Here is a 20,397-nt window from a genome sequence, read left to right on the forward strand (position 1 = left end):
AGCTGTCAGGAAGTGGAGCAGTCTGGAGAGTGATGTAGTGGTAGCAGGATCCATACATAGCTTTAAGAAGAAGTATGATAAAGCTCATAGAGCAGGGAGAGAGTAGACTTAGTAGCGACTAGTGAAGAGGCGGGGTCAGGAGCTATGACCCTTGCAACCACAACTGGGTAAGTTCTCACATACACACAGGGGACAGGAGCTGTGATTCGACCCCTGGAACCACAAACAGGTGAATACCTTCCGCCACACACAGTTAATATATAAAATAAAGGCTAGTAGAAGAATATTGAAATAACCTCAGCATTTTCTTCGAAGCCCTTTTTAATCTTTTCCGGGGCTATGAGCTCATGAAGGACCACGTGTGTGTGTGTGTGTGTGTGTGTGTTTGTGTGTGTGTGTGTGTGTGTGTGTGTGTGTGTGTGTGTGTGTGTGTGGGTCAAGATCTTTCACTCTGTGCATCGTCAGGAGCTATGCAATATTGCAAGACTAGCAACAGAAAGTAGGAAGAAAATTCTTTCTGAAGCAAAGCAAAGCAACAGAATTTTCATCCCTATCTGTTGCTAGTCTTGCAACATTGTATAGCTCCTGACGACGCACAGAGTGCGCGAAAGACCTTGAGCTTATGATGTATATACATACACACACACACACACACACACACACACACACACACACACACACACACACACACACACACACACACACACATATATATATATATATATATATATATATATATATCGTGCCGAATAGGCAGAACTTGCGATCTTGGCTTAAATAGCAACGCTCATCTTGCCATATAGAACAAGCGAAAATTTGTTTATGCAATAATTTCGCCAAAAATATTCTGAACCTAACGAAAAAAATATACTTCACTGTGTTTGTTTAGTATTAAATTATCGTAAACAAATCTAAAATATATTTATATGGGTTAGACTAAAATAAATTGCTCTTCTTATAATAAGGTTAGGTAAGTTTTCTAAGATTCTTTTGGTGCAAAATTAAAAATTTTTACATTAACATTAATGAAAAATATATAGCTTTAAACGTATAAGAAAATTTTAGAAAGGGCTTAATTTAAAATGAGTTCTTGGTAATTGACCAGTTTTACATATTCGGCACGACATATATATATATATATATATATATATATATATATATATATATATATATATATATATATATATATATATATATATATATATATATATATATATATAAAATACACACACACACACATCCATACATAGCTTTAAGCAGAGGTATGATAAAGCTCACGGTTCAGGGAGAGTGACCTAGTAGCGACCAGTGAAAAGGCGGGGCCAGGAGCTAGGACTCGACCCCTGCAGTCTCAACTAGGTGAGTACACATAATAATAATAATAATAATAATAATAATAATAATAATAATCTTGAACCTTAGTGAATTCAAGTCATTAGATCAATAAAACATTTGTTAGATTATTATACAGTTTGATTCACTATTATGTTCTCTGGTGATGTTTATGGAAGACTGCTACAACGGAATTACTTTACCCATGATGCTCAACTATACCGTTGAAGATCACTAGTGAGTGTTGATACAGCGATGCAACTGATTTTCCGTTGCTGTGATTGGTTCCCAGTTCATTGGCCTACTGCTTTCAGATTGGCCACAGGTGATTCTACAACGTCACTAATTGGCTACAACGGATACCTCAGCATCACTGGCTACAGCTGTTCGTTCCACGTCGCTGACTGGCTATGACTGTTCATCCAAATTCTCTGATCGGCCGCAGCTGGTAATCCGATGTTTTTACATGGCCAAAAATAAAAAAGATACACGAAACGTTTCTTTTGAGAGAAGTTTTTTAAAAGTTTAACGAAACCTCAACAGACTTGATAAGGTTTTCCCCTCTCAAGCCTTTTCCTACGTCTGTGATTGGCATGAATTGATATTGCAATGCCTCTGATTGGCTAAAGCTGATACTTTAACGTCTCTGATTGGCTAGAGCTGATACTTTAACGTCTCTGATTGGCTAGAGCTGATACTTTAACGACTCTGTTTTGCTAGAGCTGATTGACCAGCATCTCTGGTTGGCGTCAACGAGAAATGCACCAGACATCTAAACATCTTGTTCCTCGTAACTAGGTCCCGGGAAAGGTCTAAAAAGAACGAGAAGGTCTAATACCGAGACTGGAACAATGCACTAATAACCCCCCGACTGGGACCATTTACAAGTAAATAGTCCAAGTAGGACCGAAACGTCGTCGTAAGGTTCTCCTATGTGCGAGTTGTTTGTGTAAGGTTGTCCGTGATGCAACTGTGTGAAACAATTGAGGATCAGTCCTCCTTACTGGGACTGAATCCTTCTCTTATTCCTCCGTGAGGGGAGTTGCGAGTATAACCACCAGACCACTTGTTTCGTTTTTCATTACTGTTTTACTGAAAACTGTCGGAGATTCGACCGTTCTGCTCAGTACCTTCGCTATAACGGAGGGAGGCGAGAATGGACCCACCTGGCTTATTTACTCTGTAATCATGTGAGGAGATCGTGATGGTACCGATTCTACCCTCGTGGGGGTACCTGTTCTACCTTGTGATGGTACCGATTCTACCCTCGTGGGGGTACCGGTTCTACCTCGTCATGGTACCGGTTCTACCTACGTGGGGGTATCTGTTGTACCTCGTGATGGTACCGATTCTACCCTCGTGGGGGTACCGGTTCTACCTCGTGATGGTACCGATTCTACCCTCGTGGGGTACCGGTTCTACCCTCGTGGGGTACCGGTTCTACCCTCGTGGGGTACCGGTTCTACCCTCGTGGGGGTACCGGTTCTACCCTCGTGGGGGTACCGGTTCTACCTCGTAATGGTACCGTGATTTGAAATGTTCTCTTTTTTTTTAAATAAAATTAGCAGCATCGTGCCTGGAATAATTCGCAGTTTATTCTAAAATTGTTGATGAAAATTTGAGAGCGTTTCTGGTTGACCTGAATCATTATTACTGGTACATGAAGGCTTGAAATGTCCGGTTTTCGTCTCAACTTTGTGGGTTGTGTACAGTCATGGAGGATATGTCGACTGATTAATGTGGATTCTGATAGCCTTAATGCGAGATCTAAACACCATTTTTCCCTCTCTGTTTTCAGTTGGACGGGTGGAGAGCGCAACAGTAGCAGTAGCAACAGCAGCAGTGGCAGCGGGGGCGGCAGCAACAGCTGGACGCGGGTGCGGATAGATGGCAGCAGCGGCAACTCTGTGATGGCGGCAGCGGAGGCCAGGACGGACACCGAGCCACACTCAGTTGCTGCCACCTACTCCTCCGTGGCGAGACGTTCCTCTACCGCCGATTCTGCAGATAGTGTCGTAGCCGCAACGCAGACGCAAGCGGACCACGTAGATAGCTATGTGACGCTACCCAGGAGAAAGCCATATCTAAACTTTAAGAGCGTATCTAGTGCGACGAGTAGTCACAGTGGTTCAGATATTGATAATGAGGACTTGAGATATATCAGGGAAAAAGTTGGTTTGTCGAGAAATTGTGGTGTAAATACAATAACCCGTACACAGAGCTTTAAGGAAGGGCTAAACTGTTATTCTAATGAACCTAGTAACAGTGCGTATGGATTATCTAGGACTCGGAGCTTCCACGATGGCTTAGCGAGTGATTTCAACGACTTGGAAAGTGTCAAGCCAAGACTCCAAAAGGCCCCGTCAGTGGATGAGATTTTGGAGTCGGTCAAATCCCTGCGGGCCAAGAAGACGATGGTGAAGTCGACCCCGGATCTTGTGAGTGTGCAGGAGCCGGTGTATCACTCAGCCTCGCTGCCACACCACAAGAACAGCAAAAGTAAGACCCAGAGAGCCTCCGCCACGTCCTCCTTACTGGGCGTCAGGTATAATGGCTCCTCCAGCACTCCTCACTTCGATAGAGTCCCAGAGCCCGACTACGAACAGATCCCTGAGTCTACTAACCCGTACTATGAGAACCTCTGTAGAGGTAATAACCATTACGAGAATATCCACCTTAAGGGCGAGGTGATCTACGATAGTCCCAGACCCACAGAGCATCACTACGACAAGGTTCCTAATGACCTTCATTATGAGAATGTCAAGTTCGATGCCCCAGTCTACGAGAATCTGGACGAGAAGGAACCCACCTACATGAACGTCAATGGTACAAGTGGGAAATCAAACGTTTACGCTAATCTAGAACCAAAACAATCTGGGGGGAGTTTAAAATCATCTAAATCGAAAAAGAATAAGGTGACTATAATTGGGAGCTCGGTGATTGAAGGTACGACGTACGACGTGCCGCGTGCGGCCACACACATCTATGACTCCCCGCAAAAACAAATCCGGTCGGTGGGATCAACGCAGACCAGCGAGTATGACACTCCAAAAAACAATCGGTCAGTGTTGCCTCAGTCCACACAGATAGTTCTCAAGGCAAAGAGTGAACAGAAACAAAAGATCGATGATATCTTCGCCGACTGTGATCAGGATTCTCTGGAAGGAGATCGGGATAGAGAGCCAGACATTCCTTCTCCAGGTAAGTGTCAAATATTGCTTTTTATGAGTTGCAAGTAGCATACCCATCAAGCACCAATATATTTATGACTACGATATATCTATTTCCTGGTTTATAAACACGACAGCAAATGGGGTTCGTCGTATACTTAATTAACATAATACGAATTGAAAGCCTCGTGCTGGCATTTTCCTTGACGGAACCTGGAGGGCTCAAACCCTAAAGTAGAGGGATGACAACCCTCCCTGAATGGCTGACGGTACTTCCTAGAGGCCTAAGGGCGGCCTGGAGGGGCTTGAGGAAAGGGGGAATATGACAGCCCGCACCACGGTTCAGATTCATCGATGTCACGTGCGTGCGTGATGGAGCATAGTTTAGCGTGTAAACAAGACAGCAGCCGGCAGGTGAGCGTGGCAAGCCGTGACTCGCTGTTGAGGAACCCATCACGCAGCTCCCAGGTGTGCACACCTGCACTCCAAGTAAACAAGACGTGAGGGCTTCTGACCAGGGCTTGTGGTCAGGCTCAGAAGCCTTTGAAGATTTCTGGTCAGGCTCAGAAGCATTTGAAGACTTCTGGTCAGGCTCAGAAGCATTTGAAGACTTCTGGTCTGGCTCAGAAGTATTTGAAGACTTCTGATCTGGCTCAGAAGCATTTGAAGACTTCTGGTCTGGCTCAGAAGCCTTTGAAGACGTCTAGTCTGGCTCAGAAGCATTTGGAAACTTCTGGTCTGGCTCAGAAGCATTTAAAGACTTCTAGTCTGGCTCAGAAGCATTTGAAGACTTTTGGTCTGGCTCAAATGCTCTTTTTTTTTTTTTTTTTTTTTTTTTTTTGGTCCGACTCCGACGTTCTCGAAGGCTTCTAATCTTGCACGAATGCTCCTGAAGGCTTCTGATCCTGTTCCAACGATCCTTTAAGATTTTGATCCTGTTCAAGGTGTCTGGTTTCGGAAACCTGTTGACACTCCCAGAAGTAGTGTCATCCAACCTTTTCCAACATCGTATCAAGAACGGCGAAACCCTTTCTTTTCAGCATAGCTGTTGACACGTTCCTGGGTCGTAATTTTGATCGTTGAGTGTGTTCGCTTGCCCCGGTATTCCTCATTCCGGTTATTACTTTCACGGAGAAGTGTTAAACACTTAAGGGTCAATACTGTAATCAAGTTTGGTTCGAGAAACGGAGAAGTAGCTCCAAATCCTTGTATCAAGAACCCTTTACTAGCATCAATATGCATTGCAAGAGCCCCTTCCTTACCCCCAAGACCTGTCCTATGACTCCAATGGATAAAAACTTGTTAACTTCTTCCTCTCAGGTATGCAGGGCAAATCCCTTCATATTACATTATCCATATTAAGTCAGGAAATTGAGAGCAGCTACTAGTCCATATTTTAGTCTTTAAGGTTAAAAGTAATGTAGAGTAATTCTAAAACAGGTTAACGGCTTAGAGAGGAAAACTACATTAAATTTCTCTGTTGAAACGGGTAACACAGTGTCAGGCAAGTGCTCTTATCTTTATTGTGTGTGTGTGTGTGTGTGTGTGTGTGTGTGTGTGTGTGAGAGAGAGAGAGAGAGAGAGAGAGAGAGAGAGAGAGAGAGAGAGAGAGAGAGCCAGCCAGGGCGTCCGGTCTCTGAGCGGGATAAGGAGCCTAAAGGAAGCATTAAGTTCACCTGTGTTGATAACTTGTCTTCTGTCTTAGAGAGCCATAAGCGCTCAACGGTACTGGTGCTGTGTCAGAGGCTGTAAATTGTAACCTTCACAGCACAAGATACGGTACTGGTGCTGTGTCAGAGGCTGTAAATTGTAACCTTCACAACACAAGATACGGTACTGGTGCTGTGTCAGAGGCTGTAAATTGTAACCTTCACAACACAAGATACGGTACTGGTGCTGTGTCAGAGGCTGTAAATTGTAACCTTCACAACACAAGATACGGTACTGGTGCTGTGTCAGAGGCTGTAAATTGTAATATTCACAGCACAAGATACGGTACTGTTGCTGTGTCAGAGGCTGTAAATTGTAATATTCACAGCACAAGATACGGTACTGTTGCTGTGTCAGAGGCTGTAAATTGTAATATTCACAGCACAAGATACGGTACTGTTGCTGTGTCAGAGGCTGTAAATTGTAATATTGACAGCACAAGATACGGTACTGTTGCTGTGTCAGAGGCTGTAAATTGTAATATTCACAGCACAAGATACGGTACTGGTGCTGTGTCAGAGTCTGTAAATTGTAACCTTCACAGCACAAGATACGGTACTGTTGCTGTGTCAGAGGCTGTAAATTGTAACCTTCACAACACAAGATACGGTACTGGTGCTGTGTCAGAGGCTGTAAACTGTAACCTTCACAACACAAGATACGGTACTGTTGCTGTGTCAGAGGCTGTAAATTGTAATATTCACAACACAAGATACGGTACTGGTGCTGTGTCAGAGTCTGTAAATTGCAATATTCACAGCACAAGATACGGTACTGGTGCTGTGTCAGAGGCTGTAAATTGCAATATTCACAGCACAAGATACGGTACTGGTGCTGTGTCAGAGGCTGTAAATTCACAACACAAGATACGGAACATTCACTGCGATGTTGGGTGGTCACGTTGACAGCAATGCTTGGCTTCCCTCTTCATCTGCATTTTACAGACATTTTTTCATTTTTTTCTGCATTATCCTACACTTCATCCACCTCTTTCGATTTTATCCTCCTCTTTTTTCCTCTTTCTTATTCAAACATATTTGCACCTAAAATAAGTTATTCATCATTACTTCCTCCCTTTGCTGCCTGCCTCATTCATCTCTTCTTTGATTCCTCCTCCTCCTCCTCTTCTGGAGAGATGAGGCTGGGGGATGGCGATAAGGAGTGTCAGGGGAAGGAACGAGGTAGTGTTAACAAGGTGCGGGTGTTTACACAGGAAAAATGATGCTCATTAACACCTGTTTCTTTTGTTTTCTCTCTCTCTCTCTCTCTCTCTCTCTCTCTCTCTCTCTCTCTCTCTCTCTCTCTCTCTCTCTCTCTCTCTCTCTCTCTCTCTCTCTCTCTCTCTCTCTCTGGGATTAGTATTATATTTTTCATTTATTAGTGGTGGTGATTGTTATTGGTTGTGACTGTTGTTAGTGGTGGTTTTTGAGGATTGTTGTTAGCGGTGGTGGTCGTGATTGTTATTAGTGGAGGTGATTTGTCATTAACAGTGGTTGTGGAGGTGATTAGTGGCGGTGGTGGTTTACCGTGAAAATTTCTGACCGGTGGAGTGCAATTAACGAGAGTATTTTAGACGTTACGTCGAAGCTCGACGCAAGTAGCCGCAGATGTCCCGGTGTTACGGTTTTTTTTTTCATTGTAATTGTTTTGACTTCAGTGGTATTTTTCCGGTGGTTGCTAGACGCACGTATACGCAAATGTAGTTACTTTCTGACTCTCTCTGACCCCCAAGCAAGCACGTCCCCATGAATATTCCATGCACTGCACATCTCAGTCCCCCAGCAGGAGGAAGTGTTTCTGACAGTGCATGGTAAAGCAGACAGCAGAAGAATTTTCATTCTGTTTCGAGGCTATAAGCACATTATTGTCTACTTCATACAATGAAAATGATCTTGTATAGATATACAGATCCCAATAGTTAAATAAAATACACGTGTGTATGTGTATCAATTATATATCACAGAATTTTGTTTTAGTTCTCATGAGAACTGAATAGTATCTAATAAACCGCAGAATGTGTCTTATTAAAGCACTGAGTTTTATTACGGAGAAATTTCGCTATTCATTAGTTGTATCAATTAATTACAGATAAATGACAGAAAAGATGAAGTTGAAGGTCTGTGTGATATTTAACTAATCACCCCCCAGCTTACCTTTTCACGTCTTCCAGCGTTCATCTGCACTGCATTTATAAAGCCACTGGTTGGCGAAACGTCTCCAAAGCAGAGATACCCGGGTGTTGCACATCTGCTGCTCCTGCTCGTCCTCCTGTGTGGTGGAGGAGGTGATGCTGCTGGCGTGAACTTAACAGTGACTCAGGCACTGCTCGCCTTCTGCTGGTCACTGTTCGCTGGTACAGGAACACCGCAATGTGGTCCACTCTTATTTTGATTAGCTGATGCTGCAAATTTTCCTCTCCTCTGTTATTTGCTGCGGTAGCGGACTATTTTGAACGATAGCTACAATATTTTGAAGGGTAGCGGCAGTATTTTGAAGGGTAGCGGCAGTATTTTGAAGGGTAGCGGCAGTATTTTGAAGGGTAGCGGCAGTATTTTGAAGGGTAGCTGTAGCTTCAGTTCAGAATCGTATTTACAAGATGCTGTTGAACAGGCAGACAGACATGTACGGAGAGACAGATTAAGAAACACAGACAATAACAGATAAATTTGCTGACACCGATTCATAAATGCTCACGCAGACACGTACAGTTGACAATCCAGCACAATAACTTGTGACACAAGAACAGAAGGCATGTGTAGGAATATCATGCAGAGCCGAGGTGTGTGTGTGTGTGTGTGTGTGTGTGTGTGTGTGTGTGTGCTTGTGTGCTTGTGTGCTTCCTGACACTGGCTTGTAAATGGTTGACACATGCATAGGTAAGCCAGAAAAGCTGTGTTGTGGACTAAGCAAGATTTCCATTTGCTTTATCTCTCTCTCTCTCTCTCTCTCTCTCTCTCTCTATCTATCTAATCTATATATATATATATATATATATATATATATATATATATATATATATATATATATATAGTATATATATATATATATATATATTGCGACTCGACCCCTGCAACCCCATATAACTTATCTCACACACACACACACACACACACACACACACACACACACACACACACACACACACACACACGGCACAGAAGACCACAGACAGAGTATAGGCTAGGTGGCCAAAGACTGCAAACCTCACTCAAGGAGAAAGATCTTGGGGTGAGTATAACACCGAGCATGTCTCCGGAAGCACACATCAATCAGATAACTGCTGCAGCATATGGGCGCCTGGCAAACCTGAGAACAGCATTCCGACACCTTAGTAAGGAATCATTCAAGACACTGTACACCGTGTATGTCAGGCCCATACTGGAGTATGCAGCACCTGTTTGGAACCCGCACTTGATAAAGCACGTCAAGAAACTAGAGAAAGTACAAAGGTTTGCAACAAGGTTAGTTCCAGAGCTAAGGGGAATGTCCTATGAAGAAAGATTAAGGGAAATCGGCCTGACGACACTGGAGGACAGGAGGGTCAGGGGAGACATGATAACGACATATAAAATACTGCGTGGAATAGACAAGGTGGACAAGGACAGGATGTTCCAGGGAGGGGACACAGAAACAAGAGGCCACAATTGGAAGTTGAAGACACAAATGAGTCAGAGAGATAGTAGGAAGTATTTCTTCAGTCATAGAGTTGTAAGGCAGTGGAATAGCCTAGAAAATGACGTAGTGGAGGCAGGAACCATACACAGTTTTAAGACGAGGTTTGATAAAGCTCATGGAGCGGGGAGAGAGAGGGTCTAGTAGCAACCGGTGAAGAGGCGGGGCCAGGAGCTAGGACTCGACCCCTGCAACCACAAATAGGTGAGTACAAATAGGTGAGTACACACTATAATCGCTCTTGCTTCTAATATACTGAATATCTTCATCATAAGTAGAGCGAAACTGACAACATCAGTTTAATGCAATTATCAATTTCGTTTAGTCTAGACTGTTGCAAGTTTAAACGAGTGTAGGTTATTTTGACTTTCCTCTTAAGAAAGCATGAGCTGATTCTCACTCCACTTCTGCACTCCTGAAATGTTACAGATTTTACACGAATGTACGTGTTAGGAATTACAACACACACACACACACACCTACTACTACTATTACTACTACTATTGCTACACGCACACACACAAAAAAGTATCCGGTTAATAAAATAAGTTAGTGGTACAGGAAGGTTACCTGGAGGTTATTCCGGGGATCAACGCCCCCGCGGCCCGGTCCATGACCAGGCCTCCCGATGGATCAGGGCCTGATCAACTAGGCTGTTACTGCTGGCCGCACGCAGTCCAACGTACGAGCCACAGCCCGGCTGATCCGGCAGGTGGATCAAACCTCTGTTTATCCTTACCCTGAATGACCCACATGGGTTTAGCGTGTAATAATAATAAACAGCATCACTGTGCCTCTCTCTGATTCCAGTAATTGGAGCTGCTCTCTCTCTCTCTCTCTCTCTCTCTCTCTCTCTCTCCTCGATTTAAACCAAATTACCTCCCATTTCCCAGGCACTGTGCAATTCCTATGGGTTTAGCGATTCCCCATAAACTTACGTTGATGCCCACCCATCATGTGGCACCACCCATGATGTGGCACCACCCATGATGTGGATACGATGGGCGAATAGATAAGTAGATGAATGAATTGAGAAAATTGGATAATAGACAAGTAAGTGAATGAATTGGTAAGTAGATGGGTAAGTAAATAGATGGGTGAGTAGATAAGTAGATGGGTGAGTAAATAAATGGATGGATGAGTAGATAAGTACATTGGTGGATTGTTGGATGAATAAATATGTAAATTGAATAGTAGGTTGATGAATGAATAGACCAATAAAAGAAAAGTTAGATGGGTGAATAGAGCAATAACCAAATAGTTAGCTGGATGAAAGATACATAGGTGAACGAAGCATAAATAGCCGGACAGAGAGCTGAGTGACTGATAGGTAGATGCTCCAGTGGGTAGTTAGACGAATGAATGGATAGTTAGATGAACGGATAGATGGGTGAGTGAACAGTTCGATGACCAAGTGGATAGTTGGGCAGGTAAAAGAATAGTCAAATGGATGATGAATGGTTTTGTAGTCCTGGAAGGAATCAAAATCCTTGAGAGGCTAAAGGACAGGAGATGGCAGCGGTTGCCTTCACCAGTGTCTCAATAGCTGTTTGACAACACTGACGACCACAAATCTGTGTGTGTGTGTGTGTGTGTGTTAGTTTAATATGTTTATTATGCACCCCATACCCATCCTGTGGGTGGTAATCAAAAGATTACAGAGGTACATAATTGGTCCAGGGACAGGACTCCAAGGTTTTGATAGCTGAGCAAGTTAGAGGTAATGAACTCACAATTTACAAATGTAATGAACTCCAGGTAGGTCTAGTCACAATCATGACAAGTTACAAAGGTATTTACAGATTACAGAGGTACGTAATGGGTCCAGGGACTGGGCCCCAAAGTTTTGATAGCTGAACTAGGTACAAAGGTAATGAACTCACAAGTTACAAAGGTAATGAATCCTGTAATAATGGTTACTTACGTTTATACATGGGTACAATCATGAACAAATTATAGAGTAATGAGCAATTCACACTTCCACACCCGGTCACAACTGTAGTGAGTTATTGGTGCAAATATTTATTGTTGAGTCTCACGCACGCAGACACACACACACACACACACACACACATAAACACACACACACCACTCATACACAAACTCATACACACACACGCACACACACTCATACACAAACTCATACACACACACGCACACACACTCATACACACACACACTCATGCACATACTGTGTGTGGTGTATTATTGCTGGTGTACAGTGCAGACTAATTCATGAACAAGACACGTTTTGCATCACTTGGGTATACGTATTGGCAAAATGTTTCGCCTGTACAGGTGGCTCCTAAAGTGGAATGCAGACGAATACAATACCGGAAACAATAGTAGTAATAGTTGATACGTGATCAGTCCGTCACCATCGGTAGGAGGTGGTCATTCCCTCAAGCGTAAAGCACAGGTACGTTGTTTACTTGAGGTAAGGTGAAGCAGAGCTTCTTGAGGCTGGAGAGAGAGAAAGAGAGAGAGAGAGAGAGAGAGAGAGAGAAATGGGTTACGGTGCACCGCTATTCTCTTCACCTTATCCAGCTCGTGAACAGTGTACTTCAAACAGCCACTTGACCAACCCAAACTCTGGCTCCTCTCCTCTCCTTTTTAATCCCCCTCTCATTTACTCCCCCTCTTCCACCCCCCTCTTGGTCCTCGCATCTTTCCCCTCAAGCTCCGTATTCTGGTTCACGTGTACGGTAATCAACATGTCTTGCAGGTCTCTGAAACTGTGCAATTAAGATTTTCACGTGTTTGGGGGAACAACACAAGGTCGGTGAGGGAATGTCAAACTTCTTGTTTTTGTCGTAGTCTGGTTTGTTTTTTGAGATCGATGTCATTGTTCGTGCTTTAACGTGCTTGAAAAGGTACTCTACGTACGCGTGGCTTGAACACGTACCAGTAAGAAAACACAGTGCATGCACGGACTATACACGTGACTGTTTCATTAAAACCTTTCCTAGCCTCAGTTTAAGTTGTCTTGCTGAGACTACTTCTATAGACATTGATGCTACGACTTATCACACACGGCAGTACTACGGAATCTTGGTACAGGGGACATGTTCACAAACTACTTGCTAACCTTTGGCCCAAATCTTGAGCATGACCTACTTCCACTGACAGTGCCTTCGTCTGCTGCACTTACTCTGATTCCAATATATATATATATATATATATATATATATATATATATATATATATATATATATATATATATATATATATATATATATATATATATTATATCTTTCTTTCAACACACCGGCCGTATCCCACCAAGGCAGGGTGGCCCAAAGAGAAAAACGAAAGTTTCTCTTAAATTTCGTAATTTATACGGGAGAAGGGGTTACTAGCCCCCTGCTCCCGGCATTTCAGTGGCCTCTTACAACACGCATGGCTTACGGAGGAAGAATTCTGTTCCACTTCCCCATAGAGCCCATTTTCCTGCCTATGCTTCAGATTCACGAAGGCTGGAGTACTGAACACATGCTGCTAGGCTGAGGGACTGATTACCTTATCTTCTACCTCTTCAGTCTATTGTTTTTGTCGCTGCACTATACTGAGAGAGTCACTAATTGGCAAACATCTTCAAAATTTAGATACCCAGATGATGTACATGTGTCTAATTCACTACTTAACATGTGTGTGTGTGAGAGAGAGAGAGAGAGAGAGAGAGAGAGAGAGAGAGAGAGAGAGAGAGAGAGAGAGAGAGAGAAAGAGATGGAATTAGATTTCTCTTGCCTCGTAACGGCAAGGTTATTGACACTGGGCAGGTAGACAGGGAGGGGCAATGAGAGTGAGAGAGAGAGAGAGAGAGAGAGAGAGAGAGAGAGAGAAAGAGAGAGAGAGAGAGAGAGAGGGAGGGAGGGAGGGAGAAACAACGAAAACGACTGAAAGAAAACTGCAAGCTACAAGGAAATAGACATGAACATTAAAACAGTGATGTCCTTCCCTGGGGCCACACATACATAAGAGGTGTGTGTGTGTGTGTGTGTGTGTGGATGATGAGGTGCTGGGGTGGGTACACCTGCCTCCTCCAGGATGCTGTTTTATGTGGGTTAGTGAGGCCACCTGCGCGCACGCACCTCAAGCGCAGGCACTCGAACTTGCATGAAAACACACACACACACACACACACACACACACACACACACACACACACCTCTTATGTATGTGTGGCCCCTCCTGGCGGGGCCAGGAGCTGTGAATCGACCCCTGCAACCACAAATAGGTGAGTACACACACATGGTAACAAACACACACATAACAGGCCAAGTATCCATCGATAAATACCTTCGACTGATGGTAACGAACACGCCTGCTTACCAGACGAGCCTGGCCCAAGGCAGGGCTCCAGAAGTAATAGAAAAACTCTGGAAACTCATCAAAGGTATATAGGCATTCTCTCTCTCTCTCTCTCTCTCTCTCTCTCTCTCTCTCTCTCTCTCTCTCTCTCTCTCTCTCTCTCTCTCTCGCTCCCCCTCTCTCGCTCCCCCTCTCTCCCTCTCTTTTACACAGGGTGTGACAAGGTTAGGTTAAGGATCCCTAGCTTTATTGACAAACTATTTACAGGTTAAGGATTCCTAACTTTATTGACAAGCTAAGAGCTGTTACCTACATCAGCTCATTTGAAAGCATTTTTATTGTTATGAGACATACAAGTAGGGAACAGGATAAAGTTGGAGCCATCTGTGGGCCAGCATTTTCATTTGATCAACTGACTTTATCTCATTGACATCATAATACTGTACGAATGTGCGCTCTCTCTCTCTCTCTCTCTCTCTCTCTCTCTCTCTCTCTCTCTCTCTCTCTCTCTCTCTCTCTCTCTCTCTCTCTCTCTCTCTCTCTCTTTCTCTCCTTTCCTCTCCTCTCCTCTCCTCTCTCTCTCTCTCCCAAGAAACCACCACTGATAGAATACGGTTTCCATGTCGACCAAAATGTCCTACATACGCGGTTTTACTGGAGAGTTGTCCTGTCAGTCTTGCCAGAATATGAGTCAACCAAGCACTAACTGCACAAGAATTTGTTTTGCACTGGCTATACTGATTATTGCTTAAGAAATATATCCAGAAAGGAGATTCATGATGCTGCTGAGACACAAGTCAATCTTTTTTTCGCTCTCTCCTGGTCCACTACGTGCATATTCCATTTGTTTTGGTGCCTAATTTTTTTCCTTCTGTGAATTTTAGTGCTAAATCTTGTTGGTAATGAGGGAGTAAAGATTTTATTACCTAGCTATTTTTTTTAAATATTAGCCAAAAGAGGGATTAATTGGGTGTGTATTCCCTCTCTCTCTCTCTCTCTCCCTCCCCAAAAAAAAAATGCTTCGCACACAGCATGTTATATACACTAAACACGAGCATAGTAAATAATTGAACTTCGAACACAACCACCATTGTGTCCTAAATTCTGAACATGTGTTAATGTTAACGGCGAACCACAGATAACATTGTTTATTATAGAAGTCATTGATCGAGATAAGTCCTTTTATTTTTTTTACTGCACATACGACATTTCACTGTTTGTCCTTGTTGTCCGTACAAGGTGAGGATGAGTTTGCACAAGTAGCTGCCTGGTACTCAGTACATGCTGTTAAACATTACACACCTTGTCTTGTTTTTTTTTTAACGTACGTAGTTTCGTATCTCAGACCGTCTTACTGCTGCATCTGATTATCATAGCGGAGATCAGGCAATTTTTCATAGACCAGTGATTGGTCACTAGTAGTTGGTCTGTTAAGAAAAAAATGAATTTTTTTCCCCGAGTGTCGATACGTCTGTAAAATGACATCTAGGAACTGTTGTCTGCAATTTAGTGCCTGATGTCACTAGCAATATTCATGGAATGTGTTGAATCCATCTAGCGTGTTTATATTGTGTTCAACACTGTCTGCCACGGACTGCACAAAGTGATTGTGATCTTGCTGCACTGGATACAGTCATCTTCACCTCTGAGCAAGTGCACAGACTCCAGGACTGCTCAGCGAATCAGTCAGGAGCTCTGAGCCGAAATGATAATACCTTTAACTGTGGCCTGGTCCACTGATGCAGCCCTTACGTCTGCCTTCTTTTAAATAAATAATGTATTTTAAAAAGAGCAGCAAAGAATGTGGAAAGAATATCATACACGCTTTCAAATACGAAATATTTTCAGGAATAGGATACGTGTGTTTTTGCAGTGTCCAGAAACGTGATATCATTCTTGATATGAGCTGCAGCCGTCTTCACAATCCACAGTTTTTCCATCTCAGACTGTATCAGTTTAGGAGCTCCGTAAAGAGCGTTCAGTATAACTGTTGTTGTGCCACATTGTCCATCTAGTTTGTTATTAATGATGACTTTGCCCTCAAACTTTTCTACGATCTTCATGTATTTGACACTGTAGGCGTCATCACCGTAGTAGTCTCTCCTTATCTTCTCTACCTCATCCCTGATGGTTCATTGTTCATCATCATTTATCGTCACTTTCTCTTAAATTGTCCACGACTTTCTTGAAGGCTTCTTTACCAGCTGATCGACCGAGTAGAGATTGTTTTAGCATGGTTTGTGGACTGAGAGGCTGAGGGAGCCAGTTTTCTTGTTCGTACTTCTTTTGTTACATGATTTTAAATGGCATATCAGTGGCGTACGGCTGTGAGACTGCCTAGACGATGAATACCCTGGAGGATTTCTCATTACCTTGTCCATAGGAGCTACAACATCAAGGCTTTCAATTAGAGCACCAGACGGTGCACCTGCCGTATCCGGGACTCTCAGGGTGGGAATGGCGTAAGATGGTCGCGTAAATATAGAACAGTACACTGGTAGTGGGTATGTGTGTCCACATCGGGGCGCGAGGCACACACCCAGCACCCACCTCTTGCGTCAGAGGAAGGCTGGTTACATGTACTGTTACACCCGATGAGGCTGGCTAGCTGATTGACTGACTCACTGACTATCACTAGAAAAGCTTCTGTAGTGTCTGCAATGCTACCAGAGGAGTTTGGCAAGACAGATTTGTCTGGAAGATTGCTAACTTAGGGAGCTCCCGCCTTGACACAGATATTTAACTGAAAAAAATAAACATGAAAGAATAATTGAGTAAAAATTCGAGCGGAAAAAATCTTTGGTTCAACGAGCCAAAACTGGAAAATAAAATAAAAACCTCTGCACGTAAATCAAGAAACTCTTTTAAATTTACTTATTTTATTGATTTAGCCTTTTTTTTTATTCATTGTCTTTTGGCTTATGTTGTTGACATCAGAAAATTCGCGAAATTCAGAAAGCAAATCTCTGAAGGACATTTTTTTTTTTCAGCTATCCAGATGTTCAACAAGTCCGTTATCAGTAAGTCTAGGATACGCAGACAGCTTTAGCCTTGATTAAAACAACGTTTCGCTCATTGAGAGCTTGATCAAGCAGTCGACACTAATAGCAAGAGAACCTTTTATTACGGCGTTTCGCCTCTAAGAGGCTTTATAAAGTCAGTAATTCTAGCAACATTAATACAGGCTTTAAGAAGTTAACGTCTCTCGCAGGTGCAACCGCGTACATGACAGATCTCCTGTGCGTGTCTACTTTTCTACGATCTTCTACATGTCTACGACCTCCTACGTCTCCATTGCTTCCCACGTATCCATGATTTTCCAAAGTGGCCGTAATTTTCTACGTGTCTTATTTCCCACGTGACATTCAAGTCTTTACATGTCTACAATGTCTTCCTGTCTTTCTTACAAGTCAATTAGCATATGAGAGTGGTGGCATCATCACCCCCAGCAGTCAAACCCACACGGGTCAGGCGTAGAAAGTTCTGACAGAGAACTTGTTGGGAAAGTTGGGTTGGCAGCCAGGACTCGGTACATAAGCTGTAGGGGAGTACTAGAAACCTCTGAGGAAAAGGGAAGGTGAGGTATAGGTACCGACGGACGGTTTCTTTTTTTTTCTTTGTTTCGGTGCAATATTCCAAAATTAAAATAAGAGAGTATTTCGGGGTATTTCGATACGGGCTTGATGCATTTTTGTGAATATAAAAGCAATTCGATGCCTTTCAAATATTAAAGTGAATATTCTTGGTTAATGACTATGCCAACGTGTGTGTGTGTGTGTGTGTGTGTGTGTGTGTGTGTGTGTGTGTGTTTGGCGTACCACAACTAAACACATCCACCACAACAATCACTGCGACTGCAATCCCATTGGCTATGTGGTCATGTTGGTTACGTGGGCCAAAGGGCCACTAACTGCAACAGCATGCTTGATCAAACAATCATTAAGAAGCCAGGCCACTGGCCGGGGGTTCGAGGGTAGATCTCTCAAGGGCAGGCAGGCCACAGCACTACTCGTCTTTAGTAGTTTCCGCCACGACCAATCCTACCACCAGCACTACCACTACTACCACTAGCACCAACGCTACAACCACCACCACCAAAAACAACAACAACAACTTCGTTGATTGGTCCTACTGCATCGTTCAACAACTTCTCAAGAGGTTACCTGGAGTCGCTACCTCCCTAAAGTTCCTCCAGACTTACCTGGAGTATACCTGGAGGGTGTTCCGGGGGTCAACGCCCCCGCTGCCCGGTCCATGACTAGGCCTTACGGTGGATCAGGGCCTAGTCAACTAGGCTGTTACTACGACAGTGTATTCAGCCACAACATTAATGGCCCCGACGCAGCGATCACTGCGGCAAACGTTACTGTGCTTCCTGGTGCTGCACCAGACATTGACTTCACCACCTCCAGCTGGCTGGCTTGTAAGAGTTTCCTTTCCTCTTGTCTTGCTCCACTGGAGGTGCTTTGTTGCAAGTGGAGGACTCTTGATTCAAGAAATTGGAGCTAATCTTCCTCCCAGCTGCCTTTCCTCCTCGTTTAATTCCTTCTTTCCCTCTCGCCCTTCTACCCTTCCCTCTCTCTCTCTTCCGTCATCCGTATGATACAAGCCGGTGCAGCCACCAATCAGCCGCTGGTAAAAAATAGCCTGCTCAATATTGTACTAATAAAAGGCATTACGTGGGTTACCCACTTGAGAGAGGCCAGGCATGACCACGACCAACACCAGCACCTTGCGCCACCTTCACAAATATACGTCAATTAAGAGAACTGTTAGTGTTTCGAAGGGGTTAAAGCCCGTCGCCAGGCCGGTTGCCAGAGCAAAAGAACCTTTGAAACAGGTTACGGGTTTGTCACAGGCTTTCCACGATGAATAAGGTTTAGGACATGTACTGTTCTCGAGGGATAAGATTTGAGGGAAGTGGTGAATGAGTTCGCGTGTTTGTAAATATTCATGAATATTTTTTATGCATACGTGCACGCACGCACACGCACGCGTACACACACACACACACACATACACACACACACACACACACACACACACACACACACACACACACACACACACACACACACACACACACACACACACACACACACACACACACACACACACACACAACACACACACACACACACACACACACACATTATATTGTATTGTATTATATTATATATTATATTATATATATATATATATATATATATATATATATATATATATATATATATATATATATACATATATATATATATATATACAAGCAAAGCATACACATGCTCTCTGCCTATATGTGCGCGCGCGTGTGTGTGTGTGTACTCACCTATTTGTACTCACCTATTTGTGGTTGCAGGGGTCGATTCATAGCTCCTGGCCCCGCCTCTTCCCTGATTGCTACTAGGTCCTCTCTTTCCCTGCCCCATGAGCTTTATCATACCTCGCCTTAAAACTATGTATGGTTCCCGCCTCCACTACGTCACTTTCTAGGCTATTCCACGGCCTGACTACTCTATGACTGAAGAAATACTTCCTAACATCTCTTTGATTCATCTGAGTCTTCAACTTCCAATTGTGACCTCTTGTGTCTGTGTCCCATCTCTGGAACATCCCGTCTTTGTCCACCTTGTCTATTCCGCGCAGTATTTTATATGTCGTTATCATGTCTCCCCTGACCCTCCTGTCCTCCAGTGTCGTCAGGCCGATGTGTGTGTGTGTGGGGGGGGGGATGCAGTATTCAAGAATCGAAGTTCCGTGTTATGCAGGGGTGAAGGCCGTAAGGAAGAGGTGATGGAGGAATGGAACTTGAAATTAAGAAATTGGTGGACATTTGAGACAAAGTGATGCTTCCGGGGGTCCCAGACCCCGGGGGTTCAGTCCCAGGCAAGAGCCTCGAAAGACGTTTTGACAAACTTCCTCTCGAAGACAAAAGCTTGTTGACATTCTCCTTACATTTAAAGATAATGCATTGAAAAGTGCCGTGACAGTATGTACGGTACCGGCCTCTCTAATAACATTTTGAGAGACCTTTCTTGCCTGCGCTCAGAGTAATTTGTGAGGTTCTCAAAACTGAAAGTGTTTGAATTTATTCGAAAAATGAAAAGTTTTGCATACAGATCTGTTCGGCTGTCTTTAATGGGGCTATTATTGCACAGCAGTGTTCCTGTCCAGGGAGTGTAAGTGACGTAGTTTCGTCATTAAC

The 20,397-nt window shown here is 43.5% G+C and overlaps 1 protein-coding gene across 6 annotated transcripts in view; it reads left to right on the plus strand.

Annotated features, from left to right (window-relative positions):
• Positions 1 to 20,397, plus strand: part of LOC128695634 (uncharacterized) — a 556,361-nt gene that overhangs the window by 409,679 nt on the left and 126,285 nt on the right. For all 6 annotated transcript variants that reach the window (XM_070093276.1, XM_070093278.1, XM_070093279.1 and 3 more), the window contains one exon: positions 3,131 to 4,533. In XM_070093276.1, coding sequence (XP_069949377.1) covers positions 3,131 to 4,533 — 1,403 coding nt within the window. The remainder of the gene's footprint in view (positions 1 to 3,130; positions 4,534 to 20,397) is intronic.

This window comes from Cherax quadricarinatus, chromosome 42 (genome assembly GCF_038502225.1).
Source record: "Cherax quadricarinatus isolate ZL_2023a chromosome 42, ASM3850222v1, whole genome shotgun sequence".
Lineage (NCBI taxonomy): Eukaryota > Metazoa > Arthropoda > Malacostraca > Decapoda > Parastacidae > Cherax > Cherax quadricarinatus.